Source organism: Palaemon carinicauda, chromosome 14 (assembly GCF_036898095.1).
Source record: "Palaemon carinicauda isolate YSFRI2023 chromosome 14, ASM3689809v2, whole genome shotgun sequence".
Classification (NCBI taxonomy): domain Eukaryota; kingdom Metazoa; phylum Arthropoda; class Malacostraca; order Decapoda; family Palaemonidae; genus Palaemon; species Palaemon carinicauda.
Genome location: NC_090738.1, coordinates 51088055 through 51112288, shown reverse-complemented (window position 1 = coordinate 51112288; position 24234 = coordinate 51088055). Strand labels below are relative to the sequence as shown.

The following is a 24234-nucleotide window of genomic DNA, read 5'->3' as shown; positions in this document are numbered from 1 at the left end:
GGCGAATCAAGCATACGCTTGTTGACCCCAGGGGGCCCACCACTCTGGTGACTGGTGCCTCTCCCATGAAATGGAATAGTTACCCAATACCTGAGGTGGGAAAGGGAGCCTTTCCTGTGCACAGGATATCTGTCCTACACCTGCAGCTGGTGTAGGGTGTCCTTCCCACAAATGGGTTGGCTGCCAACACCTGGAAGCAGACCTCTGAGCAGGGGACTCTGCTTCCCATCAATGAGCTGAGCAAGCTCAAATTGAAGGTCGCATCGAGCGCTGCCTGTGAAACGTAGCTGAAGCTAGTTTCTGGGTTCACCCTGACTGGTAAACACGAGGGGAACCAGTCTGCAACTGCTCTCATACCTATGCTGGAGCTGCAGAAACACAGGTGAGTCACTAAGGGCACAAAAACTTTATCGGTACATTAACTCCAGAGTCTCGGAGGGGAAGGCCGTGGTCAACCCCTGGGGAGGCCGTGTGCACTCCAGGTGTACCTATAACAGTAGCACTCTCAAATGCCATTTCTTAAACAGGGAGACCCGAACGCCTAAAGGATGGCAGGAGAGATTCCCCCATGGAGGGCGCAGCTGCTTTGCTAGAAGCAATGGTGTCTGCACCTAAGGGAAGTCCAGGATCAATTGATCATCATTCTATTCCTCTGTCCTCCAATCATCAAGTCAAGAGCCAATTTATTAAGGGTTAACGGGAGAGAGACAGAACGTCTATTCCCTCCCGAGCCAAAATCTAAAGTGATGTAATGTCACCAGTGCGGGTGTGTGCTGGGTAAAGAGCAAAAGGGTTTGTACTGTACATATATAGTTCCGAAACAAACATTAAATTCAAATTGCAGTAATAAACCATTATATCATAAATGCTGGCCTTGGCAAGGCTTGCATGCCCTAAGGATCATCTTCCCTTCAAAGCAAGACACTGCTCTTACCAATACTTTTATGAAAACCAGAATGATTTCCATGTGTTCACATTTCCTTGGATACAGAATTTTGTCTAATTTGTTAACATCAAACAATGAAAATTAGAATAATGAATGGGGTGAAAGTCTTCTGAATTACTTGGAACCAGATTCTTTGTTGTAAGTCTACTTGAGATACACAAGCCATACTCCTCAGACACTTCATCTCAAACACTTAATTTCTGTCTCTCCATCATTTTTATTCCCCACAACTCCAATCACTTTCTCATACAGCACTCTCTTTACATTCATGCCCAACCCTCTATTCTTTACCACTCCCTTCACTGCCCCCAACACTTTTCATTCTTCATTCACTCCCTGACGTAAAGGATGTAATTTTAGCATTCAAAGGATCAACTAAAGTAACACAGCTCTTAAAATTTTCTTTGTCATTCTAAAGTTTTAACTTAATTCTTTTTATTTTTCCAAAATGTATCAAAAGGTTGTACAATATATTTCATAATTCACATTGCGGAAAATACCAATACAATATAGAACACTCGTATTTTAATTTTTACCCCTAAGGCATTAACACCTTGGGGCCCTGCAGGAGAAAAAAAAAGGTTCCAGTGTAATAACACTGGACAAGAAGTATTGTTGGAGGAATCCTTTTTCTTGCTGAGGTCGACAACAGAATTTTCCTTAGCTAAACAATCATAGCCATCGTCAATGGTATCAGAGTTTTGTCATATGATCCAGGGGTATTAGGAACATCAAGTTTACTCAAGAAAATATTAAAAGTTTAAAATCTCACAGAACAACCAACTAGCCTTTCATGGAATTAATTCATTCACCATTGACACCTCCAAGTGTTGACTCGTATATGTCCACTCCCTTCTCTACCAGAAGGGATAGTACCACTATGATTAGAGTAACTTAACCTTGATCGGAATGACTATATTTCAAGAATACAATTGTCCCCACTTTAATCATAGTGCAGACAAACTGGACTGAATGCCAAAAATTCTATCTATATGAAACCAGGTCACCACTGGAATCTGAGGGCCAAATTTCAGCAAAAGAATAGTTACACATCCCAGTAGGGGAAACCAAGAGGGACAGTAATATAGTAAAGGTGATCCAATCTGACAAAATACTAGCTGTATTTCTTCTCTTGGAAAAGAGTTTTCCTATTCATATATACTCCTTTACTATTATTACATCTATCCATAGGAGCCTAAACTTAAGGGTCTCTCTTATACTACACACATTTTCCGTGCTTTAAACGATGTACTGCACTAGCCCTAAAGGAAGCGAGTGAAAATTTCTTTGGTATTTATGTTAAATTTAATTCCCTGTTCTAGCTCTTCACTGGGTAGTCCTTGAAAACCACACAGCACCTTCCTAAAAATTGGTTTATCCTTCATCTAAATACATTTTTGTTTATTAAGAATTATGAATATGTACTACATCTACCGGTATATCTGATGATAAGGGTTATAATTTGTACATAAAAATCTATCACAAACCTTTAAGAGTGTATATGTCTGCAGCATAATTTCAGAACCCTCCGTGAATGAAATGCTATGAATATTAGCTTAACCTTAGGGGATTTAAGTAAGGTCTGATAAAGAGTAAGAAGAACCAAAATTACCATTATTATTCATTGGACTTCTGCATTTCAACAAAAGAAGCAAGTAATGATAAAAGCTTGTGAAGCTCATTGCTATTGAAAGATGGCTGAACTTGTGTGTTATACAAAGATGGAGACATGTCATTATCATCGTCATCCCCGGTATTATTAACTAGCCTAGTCTTCCTTGGCTTCTCTCCCTGAATTAAGAGCAAGTTTCCTTTTAAAGTTGGAACTCTTAACTTAAGCGGCAAACATTGAAACATATTTTTCAATGAGTGGTAATGAGAGTGAAACACACTCTTGAAAACGATTATTGAAATCAAAGTATTGCCCCGACATGATACACAAAGGGAATGCAAATCATGTTCTCCCAGAAATAATTTCTGTGCACATTTCTTCTACTGTAAAACCAGGGGAAGACTTCTTAATGCGCAGTATGTAAACAATTGTGAGAATGTGTGATTAAAGCTAATCACCGAATATAACTGAGGAGGCAAGGAGAATCTGAAGTGGCAATACTGGGCTTCTTACCACTTGCTGCCAGAAGGTTACATTTCTTTGTCAAGGGTCAATAAAAGAAAAAGGGAAAATTTTAAAATCTTAAAAATTCTTCAGTAAGTTTCGATTAATCCAAGCTTCTGAAGAAGTGGTAAGAACATCAGGTGAGTATAGAAATCAGTTTAACAGACTTGTGGAATATGCTGGGTGAATTTGCTTTATTTCTTATGGGAAATAATGGCTTTAGAATACAGTACGAGCATTTTAGGTTAAGAACTCGCTCACAGAATCAATTAAATTCATAAACCAAGGTACTACTGTGCTTGTAATTTCTATACAGTACTCAGATGTTTAGTGTAGTGCTGTGGTGTACTTCACCCTTATAAGTAATTACATACAATATTTTTGTAAGAGAATATTTATGAGTGGGAAAAAAAATCTGCCTTTGAGTTTATATTGTCTATTACCCATAGACTTCTGCAACCAAAACATAATATTTAAAACATAAGCCATTTTCTTGTATTTACACCCTATTCTTATATCTTGCTTTTTCAAAAGGAGTATGACATTGAAAAAATAATACACTCCTGAATTGGTAAATAGATAATGTTATTCATCACTTCCTTTTTATCTAACTAGACACTATATCTTTTCCTAGTTTTATTCATAGTTTAAAAAAAAAAAACACTTGTGATACTATTGATCAGAGGCAATTTCTTTGATTTTGGGTAAAATCATCATCTATGCATCAGGGATGCATATTCCTTGTGCTCCACTACCATAAAAGTACCAACTATAATGAAGTCTTCTCACTTTTCCTTCAATGGCTATACTGTAATGCATATTTATGCTCATCACATGTCCGCTGTCATGATTTCTACATATATAGCAAGATGGATCTTCCCTATGAAAGCAGGGTAGCAATCAAAATAAAAAGACTGACAACTCAAGAATCTTTAGTTGAAACCCTTTGTTAACAGTAACTTTTAGGAGTTAAGACCATGTACTGTACAAAAATAAAGTTTGTATGTTTCACATACACCAACTTCATGATATAAGATAAACTATCAACATTTTTACTTACCAACACCAATAATTTGACCTCTATTCAGGTTCTTGGACATCTTTTTACCAACACCTTTTCCTCGACCTCTCTTCTTTCCAGCATTGCTGACACTTGTAACCCCTTTCCATAACTGCTCAGCAGATGCTGAAAAAATAATGCTCTTTAAAATCATTTTTTATAAATAAGCCACATGTAACATACATACAAAAGAAACATATTATGTGAATTACAAAAAAAAACATATTATGTAACAATGACAAAGTATACACGATTGCTCTAAATCTAAAGAAAAGAAGCTTGATTTACAGTTTTACACATCTATATCTGTTGATGTGGGAAGAACAGAAGTCTTTCATTTCCTTTTATGTAACACAAGGAAACCATCTGCATCATTGATGTCGACTACTTTAAAATATGCCTTGATGGAGTGGTGAGAGAGATGAATGCTCAAGTGCTTGGACGAGGTTTGAGGTAGACGGGAATGATCATGAATGGGAGGTGAATTAGTTGTTGTTTGTGGATGATACTGTTCTGGTTGCAGACTCAGAAGAGAAGTTTGGCCGATTAGTGACAGAACTTGGAAGGGTATGTGAGAGAAGGAAGTTGAGAGTTTATGTGGGTAAGAGTAAGGTTACGAGATGTACGAGTAGGGAAGGTAGTGCGAGGTTGAATGTCATGTTGAATGGAGAGTTACTTAAGGAGGTGGATCAGTTCAAGTACTTAGGGTCTGTTGTTACAGAAAATGGTAGAGTGGAAGCAGATGTACGTCAGGAAGTGAATGAAGGATGAAAAGTGTTGGGGGCAGTGAAGGGAGTGGTAAAGAATAGAGGATTTGGGCATGAATGTAAAGAGAGTGCTGTATGAGAAAGTGATTGGAGTTGTGGGGAATAAAAATGATGGAGACAGAAATTAAGTGTTTGAGATGAAGTGTCTGAGGAGTATGGCTGGTGTATCTCAAGTAGATAGGGTTAGAACGGGTGTAAGAAATGAGTTAGCAGCTAGAGTGGATATGAATGTATTGAGGTGATTTGGCCATCTTGAGAGAATGGAAAATGGTTGTCTGCTAAAGAAGGTGATGAATGCAAGAGTTGATGGGAGAAGGACAAGAGGAAGGCCAAGGTTTGGGTGGATGGATGGAGTGAAGAAAGCTCTGGGTGATAGGAGGATGGATGTGAGAGAGGCAAGAGAGTGTGCTAGAAATAGGAATGAATAGTGAGCAATAGTGACGCAGTTCTGGTAGGCCCTGCTGCTTCCACCGGTGCCTTAGATGACCGCGGAGGTAGCAACAGTAGGGGATTCAGCATTATGAAGCTTCATCTGTGGTGGATAACGGGGGAGGGTGGGCTGTGGCACCCTAGCAGTACCAGCTGATCTCGGTTGAGTCCCTTGTCAGGCTGGGAGGAACGTAGAGAGTAGAGGTCCCCTTTTTGTGTTGTTTCATTGTTGATGTCGGCTAGCCCCCAAAATTGGGGGAAGTGCCTTGGTATATGTATGTATATATACATATTTATATATAAATACCCTGTATATACATATATATATATATATATATATATATATATATATATATATATATATGTATACATATATATATATATACTGTATATATATATATATATATATATATATATATATATATATATATATATATATATATATATATATATATATATATATATATGTATGTATACAGACAGACAGACAGACAGACAAACAGACAGACAGACAGACACATATACATATACATATACATATATATATATATATATATATATATATATATATATATATATATATATATATATATATATATATATATATATATATATATATATATATATATATATATATATATATATATATATATATACATATATATATATATATATATATATATATATATATATATATATATATATATATATATATATATATATATATATATATATATATATATATATATATATATATATATATGTATACAGACAGACAGACAGACAAACAGACAGACAGACAGACACATATACATATATATATATATATATATATATATATATATATATATATATATATATATATATATATATATATATATATATATATAATGTTATTTTCATTAGTAAAATAAATTTTTGAATATACTTACCCAATGATCATGTAGCTGTCAACTCCGTTGCCCGACAGAAATCTACGGTCGGGATACGCCAGCGATCGCTATCCAGGTGGGGGTGTACACAACAGCGCCATCTGTGAGTAGGTACTCAAGTACTTCTTGTCAACAAGAACTCAATTTTCTCCTCGGTCCACTGGTTCTCTATGGGGAGGAAGGGCGGGTTCTTTAATTCATGATCATCGGGTAAGTATATTCAAAAATTTATTTTACTAATGAAAATAACATTTTTCAATATTAATCTTACCCGATGATCATGCAGCTGATTCACACCCAGGGTGGTGGGTGGAGACCAGCATACATGTTAACAAAGAAGCTAAGTATCCCGTATTTCATTTTATCAGTTATTCAAAATAACAAACATAAAATAAATAAGTACCTGGTAAGGAAGTCGACTTGAACTATTACTCTGCCTTTTTTAAGTACGTCTTCCTTACTGAACCTAGCGGTCCTCTTAGGATGCTGAACGACTCCTAGGTGCTGAAGTATAAAGGGCTGCAACCCATACTAAAGGACCTCATCACAACCTCTAACCTAGGCGCTTCTCAAGAAAGAATTGACCACCCGCCAAATCAACCAGGATGCGGAAGGCTTCTTAGCCGACCGTACAACCCAAAGAACAACAATAAAAAGTATTCAAGAGAAAGGTTAAAAAGGTTATGGGATTATGGGAATGTAGTGGCTGAGCCCTCACCTACTACTGCACTCGCTGCTACGAATGGTCCCAGGGTGTAGCAGTTCTCGTAAAGAGACTGGACATCTTTGAGATAGAATGATGCGAACACTGACTTGCTTCTCCAATAGGTTGCATCCATAACACTCTGCAGAGAACGGTTCTGTTTGAAGGCCACTGAAGTAGCAACAGCTCTCACTTCATGTGTCCTTACCTTCAGCAAAGCAAGGTCTTCTTCCTTCAGATGAGAATGTGCTTCTCTAATCAGAAGCCTGATGTAGTAAGAAACTGCGTTCTTAGACATCGGTAGAGAAGGCTTCTTGATAGCACACCATAAAGCTTCTGATTGTCCTCGTAATGGCTTTGACCTTCTTAAATAGTACCAACGTACTTCTGTAACCCTTGATCGTAGGAGCTGATAGGGATCTTACGTTCCTTAGATGTAACAGGAAGTCAGCAATCTGGGTTACAGTGGTACTGGTTGAGGAAACTGCATTGGCCTTGCACCAGCTTCGGAAGACTTCCCATTTAGACTGATAGACTCTGAGAGTGGATGTCCTCCTTGCTCTGGCAATCGCTCTGGCTGCCTCCTTCGAAAAGCCTCTAGCTCTTGAGAGTCTTTCGATAGTCTGAAGGCAGTCAGACGAAGAGCGTGGAGGTTTGGGTGTACCTTCTTTACGTGAGGTTGACGCAGAAGGTCCACTCTTAGAGGAAGAGTCCTGGGAACGTCGACTAGCCATTGCAGTACCTCGGTGAACCATTCTCTCGCGGGCCAGAGGGGAGCAACCAACGTCAGCCGTGTCCCTTTGTGAGAGGCGAACTTCTGAAGTACCCTGTTGACAATCTTGAACGGCGGGAACGCATACAGGTCGAGATGGGACCAATCCAGCAGAAAGGCATCCACGTGAACTGCTGCTGGGTCTGGAATCAGAGAACAATACATCGGGAGCCTCTTGGTCATCGAGGTAGCGAATAGATCTATGGTTGGCTGACCCCACAGGGCCCATAGTCTGCTGCAAACATTCTTGTGAAGGGTCCACTCTGTGGGGATGACCTGACCCTTCCGGCTGAGGCGATCTGCCTGAATTCCTATCTCATCCTACAGTATCATCCCACTCAGATACCAGACTAGGAACTTTCACATCAGAAACTCTTCCCTCTACCAGTCCTTCAAGCCTATCTAGACCCAAGTACTTATCATCAACACTAGGACATTCATATCGCCCTGAATGAACCTCGTTACCAGCGTAAGCTTTCGATCTTTTGACCAAATGAGGAGGTCCCTTGCGATCTCGAACAACTTCCTCGAATGAGTCCCTCCCTGCTTGGAGATGTAAGCCAAGGCTGTGGTGTTGTCGGAGTTCACCTCCACCACCTTGTTTAGCTGGAGGGACTTGAAGTTTATCAAGGCCAGATGAACCGCCAACAACTCCTTGCAATTGATGTGAAGTGTCCTTTGCTCCTGATTCCATGTGCCCGAGCATTCCTGTCCGTCCAGTGTCGCACCCCAGCCCGTGTCCGATGCGTCCGAGAAGAGACGGTGGTCGGGGGTCTGAACAGCCAATGGAAGACCTTCCTTGAGAAGAATGCTGTTCTTCCACCACGTTAGAGTAGACCTCATCTCTACGGAAACAGGAACTGAGACCGTCTCTAGCGTCATGTCCTTTATCCAGTGAGCAGCTAGATGATACTGAAGGGGGCGGAGGTGGAGTCTCCCTAACTCGATGAACAGGGCCAGCGATGAAAGTGTCCCTGTTAGACTCATCCACTGCCTGACTGAGCATCGGTTCCTTCTCAGCATGCTCTGGATGCATACTAGGGCTTGATTGATCCTTGGGGCCGACGGAAAAGCCCAAAAAGCTCGACTCTGAATCTCCATACCCAGGTAAACAATGGTCTGGGATGGGACGAGCTGGGACTTCTCTATATTGACCAGGAGGCCCAGTTCCTTGGTCAGATCCATAGTCCATCTGAGATTCTCCAGACAGCGACGACTTGTTGGAGCTCTTAAAAGCCAGTCGTCTAAATAGAGGGAGGCTCTGATGTCTGCTAAGTGAAGGAATTTCGCAATATTCCTCATCAGTCTGGTAAATACAAGAGGTGCCGTGCTTAGGCCAAAGCACAGGGCTTGGAACTGGTACACAACCTTTCCAAAGACGAACCTTAGGAAAGGTTGGGAGTCTGGATGGATGGGGACGTGAAAGTACGCGTCTTTCAGGTCTAACGAGACCATCCAGTCCTCCTGCCTGACCGCTGCTAGGACCGACTTCGTCGTCTCCATCGTGAACGTCTGCTTGGTGACAAAAGCATTGAGAGCACTGACGTCCAGCACCGGTCTCCAACCTCCTGTCTTCTTGGCTACCAGGAAGAGACGGTTGTAGAAGCCCGGGGATTGATGGTCCCGGACTATGACCACCGCTTCCTTTTATAGCAAGAGCGACACCTCTTGTTGCAACGCTAGCCTCTTGTCCTTCTCCTTGTAGTTGGGAGAGAGGTTGATGGGAGACGTAGCTAGAGGGGGACTGCGGCAGAACGGAATTCTGTATCCCTCCCTTAGCCACTTCACAGACTGAGCATCTGCACCTCTGCTCTCCCAAGCTTGCCAGAAGGTCTTGAGTCTGGCTCCTACTGCTGTCTGGAGAGGAAGGCAGTCAGAACTTGCCTTTTGCGGACTTGGAACCCTTCTTGGACTTGCCACGGTGACTGTCTGCACGGGTACCTCCTCTGCTGGAGGCTCTGCCACGAAAGGGCGGGATGAACCTAGATGCAGGTGTGTCAACTGCTGCAGGGCGGAAGGGTCTAGGCACGGAAGGTAAGGTTTTAGCCTTACGTGCAGAAGATGCCATAAGATCATGAGTATCCTTCTGGATAAGCGAGGCAGCCATCCCCTTAATCAGCTCCTCCGGAAACAGACACTTGGAGAGAGGAGCAAACAACAACTCTGACTTCTGGCAAGGAGTGATACCAGCCGATAAGAAGGAGCAAAGATGTTCTCTCTTCTTAAGGACTCCTGACACATACGAAGCCGCAAGTTCACCAGACCCATCCCGAATTGTTTTGTCCATGCTAGACATGATCAGCATGGCCGAGTCCTTATCTGAAGGGGAAGTCTTCCTGCTTAAGGCTCCCAAACACCAATCGAGGAAGTTGAATATCTCGAAGGCACGAAAGACTCCCTTCAACAGATGATCTAAATCGGAAAAGGACCAGCAGATCTTCGAACGTCTCATAGCCAACCTGCGGGGAGAGTCAACCAGACTTGAGAAGTCGCCCTGGGCAGAGGCAGGAACTCCCAAGCCGGGTTCCTCTCCCGTGGCATACCAGACGCTCGACTTAGAAGCAAGCTTGGTAGGCGGAAAGACGAAAGAAGTCTTTCCCAGTTGCTTCTTGGAATGCAACCACTCTCCCATAACCCTCAAAGCTCTCTTAGATGATCTGGCGAGAACAAGCTTGGTGAAGGCAGGCGCAGCAGACTGCATGCCCAGAGCAAACTCGGAGGGAGGAGAGCGAGGGGTTGCAGACACAAACTGCTCAGGATACAAGTCCCTGAACAAGGCAAGGACTTTACGAAAGTCTAAGGAGGGAGGCGTAGACTTGGGCCCTTCAAAATCAGAGTGAGGTTCATCCAGATGTGCAGCTTCGTCAACCGATACACCATCATCCGAAAGTTGAGTTGTAAGTGGCAAAGGTAGAGCAGAAAGCTGAACGGCTGAATCCGGCAGTACGGGTGCATGCGTACCTGCGGATCCAACATCATGCCGCTGCTGGTCGGTCTGCGAGCTGGCAACAACAAAAGCAGAGGGCTGGTGTGTGGGAGGGGCTGCGGTGGGTTGAGGAGCATGCGGTATGGTATGCAGAGCATGCTGTAAGGTATGCGGCTCATGCTGCATGGTATGCGGAGCATGCTGTAAGGTATGCAGAGCATGCTGCATGGGCTGAGGAGAATGCCGCATAGAGCTGGAACCCGGCAACTCCTGATGCGGTAGCTAACGCATGTTAGCAGATGGTGCAGCAAGAACATGCGTCTGGCAGGGAGGACTGCGCATCGGTGGTGGAGCTCTCACAGGTGGAGTGTGGGAGCAGGCAGCCGCAGTATCTGCTGAGCGCACAACCTCGGCGGGTTGTAGGTTAACAGGAGCAGGGTTAACCTTTTCAGCATGATACTCCTGCATGAATGCCGCAAGCTGAGACTGCATAGTCTGCAGCATGGACCACTTAGGGTCTACTGTGGTTGGAGCAACAACAGACGGAGCAGTAGCCTGTTGAGGGATCACTCTACCTCTCTTGGGAGGTGTGCAGTCATCAGATGACTGCGGCGAGTCCGAACTGACCCAGTGGCTACACCTGGGCCGTTGGACTCGCTCGGAAGGGACCTTACGTTTGAGCGGTCGTGAGACCTTGGTCCACCGTTTCCTCCTGGAAACTTCTTCCACAGACGAGGAATGTAAGGGCTCATTCGTCTGTATGTGGATGGGACGATCCTTAACAGATACGTCCGCAACCACTGAGGATACATCCGTGCGCCGATCAAGGCCTGCCGAACCCTTTGGTCCTTCGACATTGCTTCTCCCCTGGGCTTGGGAGCTTGCAAGAGGTCCCGGACTGGGAGGACGACTGGCACGCACAGATGTACCCTCATGCGCAACACTGACACTGACACTTTGCACATCACTAGCACTAACACTTCCCACTGCACTCTTCGCTTTCAGCTCTCTGACATCTGCCAAGAGCTGATTACGGTCATTAGCCAATGACCACTTTGTCACCGAGAGCCTGAATGGCACGCAACATATCCGCCATTGCAGGCTGAGCACTCGTAGCAGGTTCGGGAGTCACCACCACAGGGGAAGGAAAAGGTTGAGGGGCATGGGGAGAGGAAAAATCCACAGAGCGAGAAGAACTCATCCTATTTCTCTCCTTCTCTAACCTACGTGCATATCTAAGGAATTCGTTAAAATCGAATTCCGAAAGCCCAGCACATTCCCCACATCGATCTTCAAATTGACAGGATTTACCCCTACAATTGGAACACACGGTGTGAGGATCTATAGAGGCCTTCGGAAGACGCCTAGCACAAGTCCTAACGCTACACTGCCTGTACTTAGGTACTTGAGAGTGGTCAGACATCTTGAATTTAGAAGTAGTCAAGGGGAAATTCCAAAATCTAGCAAAGTTCATTAACAATTAATCCAAATTAATTCCAAAAGCTTGCTAAGCTAATGATAAAGCTTCCTGAATAGCGAAGGCTAAACTCTAGAGCAAATACATCACCAAATCGTGAACAATAACTCCAGAATCAACAGCGTATCCAAGTAGGTCTTGCCGGCGGCACGACAGAGGAAAAATTGAGTTCTTGTTGACAAGAAGTACTTGAGTACCTACTCACAGATGGCGCTGTTGTGTACACCCCCACCTGGATAGCGATCGCTGGCGTATCCAGACCGTAGATTTCTGTCGGGCAACGGAGTTGACAGCTACATGATCATCGGGTAAGATTAATATTGAAAATATATATATATATATATATATATATATATATATATATATATATATATATATATATATATATATATATATATATATATATTTATATATATATATATATATATATATATATATATATATATATATATATATATATATATATATACGGTATATATATATATATATATATATATATATATATATATATATATATATATATATATATATATATATATATATATATATATATATAGAAACCAAACTCAATACTGTACTGAACCACGGTTGAGCAATACTTACTTTTATTGAAAAAGCTTGTGGATCTTGTAATCTGCAAGCATGGTACTGTGACACTAGATGAGAAAATGACAGGATACTTTTTAGCATCAGCAAAATTTGTGGTAGAAATTCCTTGCCATCTTCCTTCATAGTGTGACAGGTTGAAAATACTCCTCTTCGAAACTGGAAAAAAGTTAATAATTTGAGTGTATGCTTACAATGATTACCCTAAAATAAAAAAAATAATTTAAAGTAATATGTCAATTTTGGAAATAATTTTTAATTTTCCTAACCATACAAACCTGAAGCTCTTTATTATAGAGATATATTTCGGCGACAGCTAAAACTAGGCGTAAAGCTTTTAGGGAGGTGCTACTACCCTCCGCTAGTTAGCAGGGAGGGTAAACTAACCAACCAATTCACACAAAGTAGCCAACACAAGCCACTTGGCAATTGCAGGCAGGACTTGCTTTGGGCAGGTGACAGCAGGCCAGTATGTATAGTTCAGGTTTGTATGGTTTGGAAAAATGAAAATTATTTCAAAATTTGTCATTTGTTCCAGCACCAAATACAGACCTTTCAGCTCTTTACTATGGAGACTCACGTTTAGGTGGGTGGAAGTCTAAGACCAGCTGGCGGGTCAGTGAGCTGGAACGCGACTCTTGGGATTTGCACTGGCTGTGGAAGAGTGCACCATATCATCTTGCTAACGCTCAATAAGAGATAATGGCCTGAGTCATTGTGCAAAGGTGTGAAACTAAGCAATATAGTCCAACCTCATTCATCGCGGTAGTTAGGTTACAGACATAGCCGCTGTGTGATATACCTCCAAATGTCTGTATTTATTTGTTTACTAGTTATGTAATGGGTTGTTCGTAAATTATATTGTAATGGTAATTGGTTTCTAATGTAAATAAACAAGCGAGAGTTTTGTAAATACCTTTCTTCTGTATGTATGTAACAAATATTGTTAGTCTCTGTTTAGCCGTCAATTTGTTTGGTAACCTCTTATTAAAGAGACCTATCATTGTTCGTGTTTCTTTGCCAGCCTACAAGAGATTAAACATGGCGCAGTGAGTAGGATCTGTTCTACTGGTGAAATGATCGTAGTCAGAAGTGATTCAGAGTTTAAGGTTTGAGTGACACGATGGAAGGGCAACTAGAACAATTGACGGAGCTGCTGGCGAAGCAAGCGGATATGGCTCAGAAGAGGGAAGAACGTTTAGCTATGATGTTAGAAACTATGATGAGTGTTCAAAATGGAAATGTTAACGAAAATCGTCAACGAAGTGGAGGTGCTGAAATTTCGCAAAATGATGCACAGTGCCGGTATAAAATTCCTCATAGTGCCACACCTGCACCTCACCTGTCATCGTCAGTCTCTTTGAAGGAGTTCGATGCTTGGCGGCATAAATTCGAAGGTTATGCAATGCTGACTGGAATTAAATCATTAACGCCTGCTGAGCAAAGGTCGGTTCTCGCTTCTGTTTTAGATGAAGACTGGACACGAACATTGCGATATGGGCTCTCTTTTCAGGCTGATGCAGATCTTGAAACAATACTTAATGCCATGGAAAGTCACTTACGAGGTCAACGGAATGTAATCGTCGACAGGAGAGAATTTTACCTCAGAAAACAAGAAACTGGTGAGAGTTTCGACGATTTCCTTTGTGGTATCCGGGAAATTGCAGCATTCTGCGATTTTTGTTCATCGTGTATGGACAATAGATTGAGAGACCGTATTGTTGTTGGCACTGGAGATGAACAAGCTCTAAAACGTATGCTAGAAGAGAAGGACCTGAATCTGCAGAAGGCTGTAGATATTTGTCGAGCTTCTGAGAGTGCTAATGAGAATAGCGCTACAATACGAGGAATGATCCCAGACAATATATCAAAAGTTTCACGGTACAAAAGGGACTACAAGAAAGCACCCAACAGTTTATATAAAAAGGAAAGATGCTTTAGATGTGGAAGAGATAGACATTCTGACATGAATGTTTGTAAGGCAAGGGACAAAAAGTGTTCCCAATGCGGAAAGATTGGACATTTTGCTGCTGTTTGTAGGTCAACAGGGAAGGAAACTTCTTCTTTGCTGAAAAAGAGTAAAGATTCAAAGCTAAAATCAACTGTTAGTAAACTTAACAGGGATGTACATAGGATCGTAAGTGATGTGTATGTTAACAGTGCCATTTCTCAAGCAACCCCGAAAGTTCAGATTCACATTACTCATCCTGCAGGGAACTCGTCTATACTATGGACACCGGATTCGGGAGCAGAAGCTACAGTCATGGGGCTCAATGTAGCGAGATCTCTTGGCATATATCCCTATATGCTCGAACCTTCTAAAATTGGCAAGCTTTGTTCTGCTGGTTACCAGACCCTTAATTGTGTAGGAGCTTTCACTTCACACCTTTCGCTTGGTGATCGACAAACTAAAGCTGAAATAACTGTGGTGAAAGAAGTAAAGGGGGCTTTATTGAGCTGGTTTGATTCTATTGCTTTAGGAATTCTACCGGAGGATTTTCCTGCTCAAATTAATTCTCTTCCCGTACGATTGTCTGTAAATCCAGAGGAAGAAAAGCGCTTAAAGGACTACAAAGAGAACGAAGACTCTACTTGTAGGGAAGTTCGTTCTCCTATTGCACTTCCAAGGTGGCCTTATGAACGTGATCCAACTGAAGAAGAAAGGGCAGAGCATGCTGCAGCTTTGGTATCAGCATTTCCTCGGGTATTTGGTGCCACAAAAATACTGAGGGAGATGCATGGAGGTCCTATGCATATAAAGTTGTCCGAAAATGCAAGACCATTTACTGTGACAGCCCCGCGCACTATACCATACAGCTGGAGGTCTGAAATAAAGGATCAGCTTGATGAACTTTTGGAGAAGGATGTTATCTGTAAGGTTGAGCATCCAACAGAATGGTGTCATCCTATAGTGCCTGTTGCTAAAAAGCCAAATGGAGTAAGATTGTGTGTTGATCTCACTAAGCTCAATAGGTATGTATGTAGACCCACTTATCCTGTACGATCACCACATGATGCAGTAGCTTCGATAAGCACCGGAGCAATGTGGTTCTCTACACTAGATGCAAAAATGGGATATTTCCAAATCAAAATTGCAGAAGAAGACCAGGATCTCACATGTTTTATCACCCCATGGGGTCGCTATAAATTCAAGAGAGCAGTAATGGGACTTATTTCTTCAGGAGATGAATACAATCGAAGAGGAGACCAAGCTCTTGGTGATATACCACAAACTGTGAAGATAGTTGATGATATTCTTGCGTATGATTATTCTTATAAGGATCACCTAGCCCATATTATTTCTATCTTGCAAAGATGTGATGAATATGGGATAACTCTTAATGATCAGAAAATTTGCTTTGCAAAACGTGCTGTTGATTTTTGTGGATATAAAATCTCAAGTCGTGGCTACACAGTTGATTCTCGCAAAGTGATGGCCATTGCAGACTTTCCTGTGCCACAAAATATAACAGATCTTCGATCTTTTATGGGACTTGTGAATCAGCTTGGAAGTTTTTCTTCAGTGATTGCACGTGAAGCACAACCACTCAGAGATTTACTGAAGCAGCGTAATGAATGGTGTTGGACTGCACAACATGATTTGTCATTTAGGAGAGTGAAGGAAGCACTTACTGCACCCCCTGTACTTGCACATTTTGATGCAACTTTGCCAACCATGTTGCAGACAGATGCGTCACGACTGCATGGTCTGGGATTTGCTTTACTTCAAAAGCATGGAACGGACTGGAAATTAACGCAATGTGGCTCAAGATTCCTTTCAGATGTTGAAACAAGATATTCTGTAATAGAGCTGGAAATGACAGCCGTATTATGGTCAATAAAGAAATGTCATACTTACTTGGCTGGATTACCTCATTTTGATGTTGTGATAGATCATAGACCATTGATACCAATTCTTAACAGTAAATCACTTGGTGAAATTGAAAACCCAAGACTTCAACGCATGAGAGAGAAACTAAGTAATTTTAGTTTTACTGTTCACTGGCAGAAAGGAAGTGCTCATTGTATTCCGGATGCTTTATCACGTGCACCAGTTCAGGATCCTACAGAAGAAAGTTGTTTGAAAGAGGATGGATCCACTGATCCATTGCATGTTGCAATGGTGAATGCCCTCGACATGCATGAAGATGGCGTACTTCTAACACCTCTAAAGGACAAAACACTGGAAAAGATACGTGCTGCTGCTGAACAGGATGCAGAATACAATTCTCTTCGGGAGATTATAATGAAAGGTTTTCCTGAACACTGCCATAATTTGGAAGTAGAACTCAGACCTTTCTGGAATATACGTGATATGCTTGCTGTAGATGATGACCTAATTGTTTATGGAGCAAGACTTCTTATACCCAGGAGACTTCGACGTGAAACCCTTGAATGTCTTCATGATGGTCATCAGGGAATTGACCGCACTAAAAGGAGGGCGCGGCAAACTGTTTATTGGCCTAAAATTGACAGAGATATTGAGAATATAGTTTCTTCTTGTATCAAATGCCGTTCTCTTCTACCAAATCAAAGGAACGAACCTTTATGGCAAGAAGAAGATCAACCAAGTAGAGTTTTTGAATCTGTATCTGCAGATTATTTTCATGCCATGGGTCGGACTTATCTTGTTTATGTTGATAGGTTGTCTGGGTGGCCTTGTATATCTTCCTGTCAGGGTATAGCTTCTGCAGCTAATCTAATCCGATCATTGAGGGCTATATTTTCAGATACTGGTGTTCCTGTGTTGTTGAAGACTGATGGAGGACCACAGTTTGCTGCATCAGCTTTGAGACGTTTTTTATCTCGTTGGGGAGTAGAACATCGCATTACTTCGCCATATAATCCGAAGGCAAATGGACATGCAGAAGCATCTGTGAAAATTATCAAGAAGCTGATAATGACTACTACTAAGAATGGGAATCTGGATGCAGATGAATTCGCCCGTGGAATGTTAGAGCTTAGGAACACCCCCCGTGCTGATGGCAGATCACCAGCCCAAGTTTTATTTGGTCATCCCCTCAGGTCTTTTATTCCAACACATCGTCGTTCATTTGCCAAAGAGTGGCAAAGGAAGGCAGAGGAATGTGATGTTAAGGCAGAGTATTTGCGAAGTCAGGCGAAGCAACGGTACGACAGTACTGCCAGACCCCTTCCTCATTTGAAAATGGGTAGTTATGTTGATGTTCAAGATCAGAACACAAAACTTTGGAATCGTCCAGGTGTTGTTGTTGGCATTGGATCCAGGCGAGATTATCTTATAAAGTTGGGTAGTGGACGTATTCTGTGGAGAAACCGGAAGTTCCTGAGACCACATCGACCTTTTCTACCAATATATGGATCAAGCCTTGATGCAACTAACACTCCCAATAAACCAAAGGATGGGGAGAGGTTGCAAGATAATTCTACTGCTGAGGTTATTGAACAACCAGTTTCGCCTACACCAGCTCCACGTCGTAGTTTGCGGCATAAGAAAGAACCTGATCGTCTACAAGTAAAATGGAACAAAAATACATATGAATAAGAAGGATCTTCAGACGCTAGGAGTTATATATTACCCTAGACGTCTTAGGGGGAGGTGTGTGATATACCTCCAAATGTCTGTATTTATTTGTTTACTAGTTATGTAATGGGTTGTTCGTAAATTATATTGTAATGGTAATTGGTTTCTAATGTAAATAAACAAGCGAGAGTTTTGTAAATACCTTTCTTCTGTATGTATGTAACAAATATTGTTAGTCTCTGTTTAGCCGTCAATTTGTTTGGTAACCTCTTATTAAAGAGACCTATCATTGTTCGTGTTTCTTTGCCAGCCTACAAGAGATTAAACATGGCGCAGTGAGTAGGATCTGTTCTACTGGTGAAATGATCGTAGTCAGAAGTGATTCAGAGTTTAAGGTTTGAGTGACACGATGGAAGGGCAACTAGAACAATTGACGGAGCTGCTGGCGAAGCAAGCGGATATGGCTCAGAAGAGGGAAGAACGTTTAGCTATGATGTTAGAAACTATGATGAGTGTTCAAAATGGAAATGTTAACGAAAATCGTCAACGAAGTGGAGGTGCTGAAATTTCGCAAAATGATGCACAGTGCCGGTATAAAATTCCTCATAGTGCCACACCTGCACCTCACCTGTCATCGTCAGTCTCTTTGAAGGAGTTCGATGCTTGGCGGCATAAATTCGAAGGTTATGCAATGCTGACTGGAATTAAATCATTAACGCCTGCTGAGCAAAGGTCGGTTCTCGCTTCTGTTTTAGATGAAGACTGGACACGAACATTGCGATATGGGCTCTCTTTTCAGGCTGATGCAGATCTTGAAACAATACTTAATGCCATGGAAAGTCACTTACGAGGTCAACGGAATGTAATCGTCGACAGGAGAGAATTTTACCTCAGAAAACAAGAAACTGGTGAGAGTTTCGACGATTTCCTTTGTGGTATCCGGGAAATTGCAGCATTCTGCGATTTTTGTTCATCGTGTATGGACAATAGATTGAGAGACCGTATTGTTGTTGGCACTGGAGATGAACAAGCTCTAAAACGTATGCTAGAAGAGAAGGACCTGAATCTGCAGAAGGCTGTAGATATTTGTCGAGCTTCTGAGAGTGCTAATGAGAATAGCGCTACAATACGAGGAATGATCCCAGACAATATATCAAAAGTTTCACGGTACAAAAGGGACTACAAGAAAGCACCCAACAGTTTATATAAAAAGGAAAGATGCTTTAGATGTGGAAGAGATAGACATTCTGACATGAATGTTTGTAAGGCAAGGGACAAAAAGTGTTCCCAATGCGGAAAGATTGGACATTTTGCTGCTGTTTGTAGGTCAACAGGGAAGGAAACTTCTTCTTTGCTGAAAAAGAGTAAAGATTCAAAGCTAAAATCAACTGTTAGTAAACTTAACAGGGATGTACATAGGATCGTAAGTGATGTGTATGTTAACAGTGCCATTTCTCAAGCAACCCCGAAAGTTCAGATTCACATTACTCATCCTGCAGGGAACTCGTCTATACTATGGACACCGGATTCGGGAGCAGAAGCTACAGTCATGGGGCTCAATGTAGCGAGATCTCTTGGCATATATCCCTATATGCTCGAACCTTCTAAAATTGGCAAGCTTTGTTCTGCTGGTTACCAGACCCTTAATTGTGTAGGAGCTTTCACTTCACACCTTTCGCTTGGTGATCGACAAACTAAAGCTGAAATAACTGTGGTGAAAGAAGTAAAGGGGGCTTTATTGAGCTGGTTTGATTCTATTGCTTTAGGAATTCTACCGGAGGATTTTCCTGCTCAAATTAATTCTCTTCCCGTACGATTGTCTGTAAATCCAGAGGAAGAAAAGCGCTTAAAGGACTACAAAGAGAACGAAGACTCTACTTGTAGGGAAGTTCGTTCTCCTATTGCACTTCCAAGGTGGCCTTATGAACGTGATCCAACTGAAGAAGAAAGGGCAGAGCATGCTGCAGCTTTGGTATCAGCATTTCCTCGGGTATTTGGTGCCACAAAAATACTGAGGGAGATGCATGGAGGTCCTATGCATATAAAGTTGTCCGAAAATGCAAGACCATTTACTGTGACAGCCCCGCGCACTATACCATACAGCTGGAGGTCTGAAATAAAGGATCAGCTTGATGAACTTTTGGAGAAGGATGTTATCTGTAAGGTTGAGCATCCAACAGAATGGTGTCATCCTATAGTGCCTGTTGCTAAAAAGCCAAATGGAGTAAGATTGTGTGTTGATCTCACTAAGTTCAATAGGTATGTATGTAGACCCACTTATCCTGTACGATCACCACATGATGCAGTAGCTTCGATAAGCACCGGAGCAATGTGGTTCTCTACACTAGATGCAAAAATGGGATATTTCCAAATCAAAATTGCAGAAGAAGACCAGGATCTCACATGTTTTATCACCCCATGGGGTCGCTATAAATTCAAGAGAGCAGTAATGGGACTTATTTCTTCAGGAGATGAATACAATCGAAGAGGAGACCAAGCTCTTGGTGATATACCACAAACTGTGAAGATAGTTGATGATATTCTTGCGTATGATTATTCTTATAAGGATCACCTAGCCCATATTATTTCTATCTTGCAAAGATGTGATGAATATGGGATAACTCTTAATGATCAGAAAATTTGCTTTGCAAAACGTGCTGTTGATTTTTGTGGATATAAAATCTCAAGTCGTGGCTACACAGTTGATTCTCGCAAAGTGATGGCCATTGCAGACTTTCCTGTGCCACAAAATATAACAGATCTTCGATCTTTTATGGGACTTGTGAATCAGCTTGGAAGTTTTTCTTCAGTGATTGCACGTGAAGCACAACCACTCAGAGATTTACTGAAGCAGCGTAATGAATGGTGTTGGACTGCACAACATGATTTGTCATTTAGGAGAGTGAAGGAAGCACTTACTGCACCCCCTGTACTTGCACATTTTGATGCAACTTTGCCAACCATGTTGCAGACAGATGCGTCACGACTGCATGGTCTGGGATTTGCTTTACTTCAAAAGCATGGAACGGACTGGAAATTAACGCAATGTGGCTCAAGATTCCTTTCAGATGTTGAAACAAGATATTCTGTAATAGAGCTGGAAATGACAGCCGTATTATGGTCAATAAAGAAATGTCATACTTACTTGGCTGGATTACCTCATTTTGATGTTGTGATAGATCATAGACCATTGATACCAATTCTTAACAGTAAATCACTTGGTGAAATTGAAAACCCAAGACTTCAACGCATGAGAGAGAAACTAAGTAATTTTAGTTTTACTGTTCACTGGCAGAAAGGAAGTGCTCATTGTATTCCGGATGCTTTATCACGTGCACCAGTTCAGGATCCTACAGAAGAAAGTTGTTTGAAAGAGGATGGATCCACTGATCCATTGCATGTTGCAATGGTGAATGCCCTCGACATGCATGAAGATGGCGTACTTCTAACACCTCTAAAGGACAAAACACTGGAAAAGATACGTGCTGCTGCTGAACAGGATGCAGAATACAATTCTCTTCGGGAGATTATAATGAAAGGTTTTCCTGAACACTGCCATAATTTGGAAGTAGAACTCAGACCTTTCTGGAATATACGTGATATGCTTGCTGTAGATGATGACCTAATTGTTTATGGAGCAAGACTTCTTATACCCAGGAGACTTCGACGTGAAACCCTTGAATGTCTTCATGATGGTCATCAGGGAATTGACCGCACTAAAAGGAGGGCGCGGCAAACTGTTTATTGGCCTAAAATTGACAGAGATATTGAGAATATAGTTTCTTCTTGTATCAAATGCCGTTCTCTTCTACCAAATCAAAGGAACGAACCTTTATGGCAAGAAGAAGATCAACCAAGTAGAGTTTTTGAATCTGTATCTGCAGATTATTTTCATGCCATGGGTCGGACTTATCTTGTTTATGTTGATAGGTTGTCTGGGTGGCCTTGTATATCTTCCTGTCAGGGTATAGCTTCTGCAGCTAATCTAATCCGATCATTGAGGGCTATATTTTCAGATACTGGTGTTCCTGTGTTGTTGAAGACTGATGGAGGACCACAGTTTGCTGCATCAGCTTTGAGACGTTTTTTATCTCGTTGGGGAGTAGAACATCGCATTACTTCGCCATATAATCCGAAGGCAAATGGACATGCAGAAGCATCTGTGAAAATTATCAAGAAGCTGATAATGACTACTACTAAGAATGGGAATCTGGATGCAGATGAATTCGCCCGTGGAATGTTAGAGCTTAGGAACACCCCCCGTGCTGATGGCAGATCACCAGCCCAAGTTTTATTTGGTCATCCCCTCAGGTCTTTTATTCCAACACATCGTCGTTCATTTGCCAAAGAGTGGCAAAGGAAGGCAGAGGAATGTGATGTTAAGGCAGAGTATTTGCGAAGTCAGGCGAAGCAACGGTACGACAGTACTGCCAGACCCCTTCCTCATTTGAAAATGGGTAGTTATGTTGATGTTCAAGATCAGAACACAAAACTTTGGAATCGTCCAGGTGTTGTTGTTGGCATTGGATCCAGGCGAGATTATCTTATAAAGTTGGGTAGTGGACGTATTCTGTGGAGAAACCGGAAGTTCCTGAGACCACATCGACCTTTTCTACCAATATATGGATCAAGCCTTGATGCAACTAACACTCCCAATAAACCAAAGGATGGGGAGAGGTTGCAAGATAATTCTACTGCTGAGGTTATTGAACAACCAGTTTCGCCTACACCAGCTCCACGTCGTAGTTTGCGGCATAAGAAAGAACCTGATCGTCTACAAGTAAAATGGAACAAAAATACATATGAATAAGAAGGATCTTCAGACGCTAGGAGTTATATATTACCCTAGACGTCTTAGGGGGAGGTGTGTGATATACCTCCAAATGTCTGTATTTATTTGTTTACTAGTTATGTAATGGGTTGTTCGTAAATTATATTGTAATGGTAATTGGTTTCTAATGTAAATAAACAAGCGAGAGTTTTGTAAATACCTTTCTTCTGTATGTATGTAACAAATATTGTTAGTCTCTGTTTAGCCGTCAATTTGTTTGGTAACCTCTTATTAAAGAGACCTATCATTGTTCGTGTTTCTTTGCCAGCCTACAAGAGATTAAACAGCCGCGAAAAGGGGATTTTCGCGAATAAATGCTGCACTAGGTGGGCTAACTCCTAACCTAAAATATCACTGCCCCTTGTCATAAGTGGGTGACCAAGCTGATGATTACCACAGTAAATACTGCCTAATATTGATTTAATTAGATTTCTACAACAGTTTACAATCATATGTAAAGTGTAAAGTACATTTGCACACATGTACACTATGTAGTGGACACAGTAAGGTTACAATATAGGATTGTGCTAAATTAATATTTACCGAATCATCATCATCCCCTTACTGATCTGTATAATAGTTGTTCCTATCTAGTAAAGGGATTTTGACGAAGGAAAAATCTATTTCTGGGCGAGAGACCTCTGCCGCCCAGTGAAATGCTCCTTTAGCATCATTTCTAAGGTATATAACTGCTAAATAATACCAGAGAAAAAATTGCATAGGAATGCTAGGTGTGAACCCAGCTCGCTCACCTGAAAGGTGTCGGTATAAGTAATACGGGCGTGAAAATCACATGCAGAGGTCTCGTACCAATTAGATATCTCCTCCTCAATATCCCCCAAATCAAGAGGAGCCGTCCCAAGTCCACCACAGACCGTCGCTACCCACAATCCTACCCACGCAAATGACGTCACTCCTCATAGCACCCAAGTTTGGGTCCAACAGGGAGGGCGAGCAGAGGATGGGTTCACTGGGCGGCACAGGTCTCTCGCCCAAAAATAGATTTTTCCTTCGTCAAAATCCCTTTTCTGGGCTCTGACCTGTGCCGCCCAGCGAAATAGTACCAGAGAAATGGTCCCAAACTTGGAACCAAAATAATAAATCAAAAAGAAAAATTAAAGTCAAACATATCAAAAACATGATTTAATATACGTAAATCTAAGTAC

General features: G+C 41.6%; 1 protein-coding gene across 1 annotated transcript in view; it reads right to left on the bottom strand.

The window, feature by feature from the left end:
- Nucleotides 1-24234, bottom strand: part of mRpS5 (mitochondrial ribosomal protein S5) — a 329930-nt gene that overhangs the window by 234189 nt on the left and 71507 nt on the right. Inside the window, exons 2-3 of the mRNA XM_068387104.1 lie at nucleotides 12732-12893; nucleotides 4123-4248 (exon numbers count right to left, since the gene is read on the bottom strand). Of these exons, the coding sequence (XP_068243205.1) occupies nucleotides 4123-4248; nucleotides 12732-12893 (288 nt within the window). The remainder of the gene's footprint in view (nucleotides 1-4122; nucleotides 4249-12731; nucleotides 12894-24234) is intronic.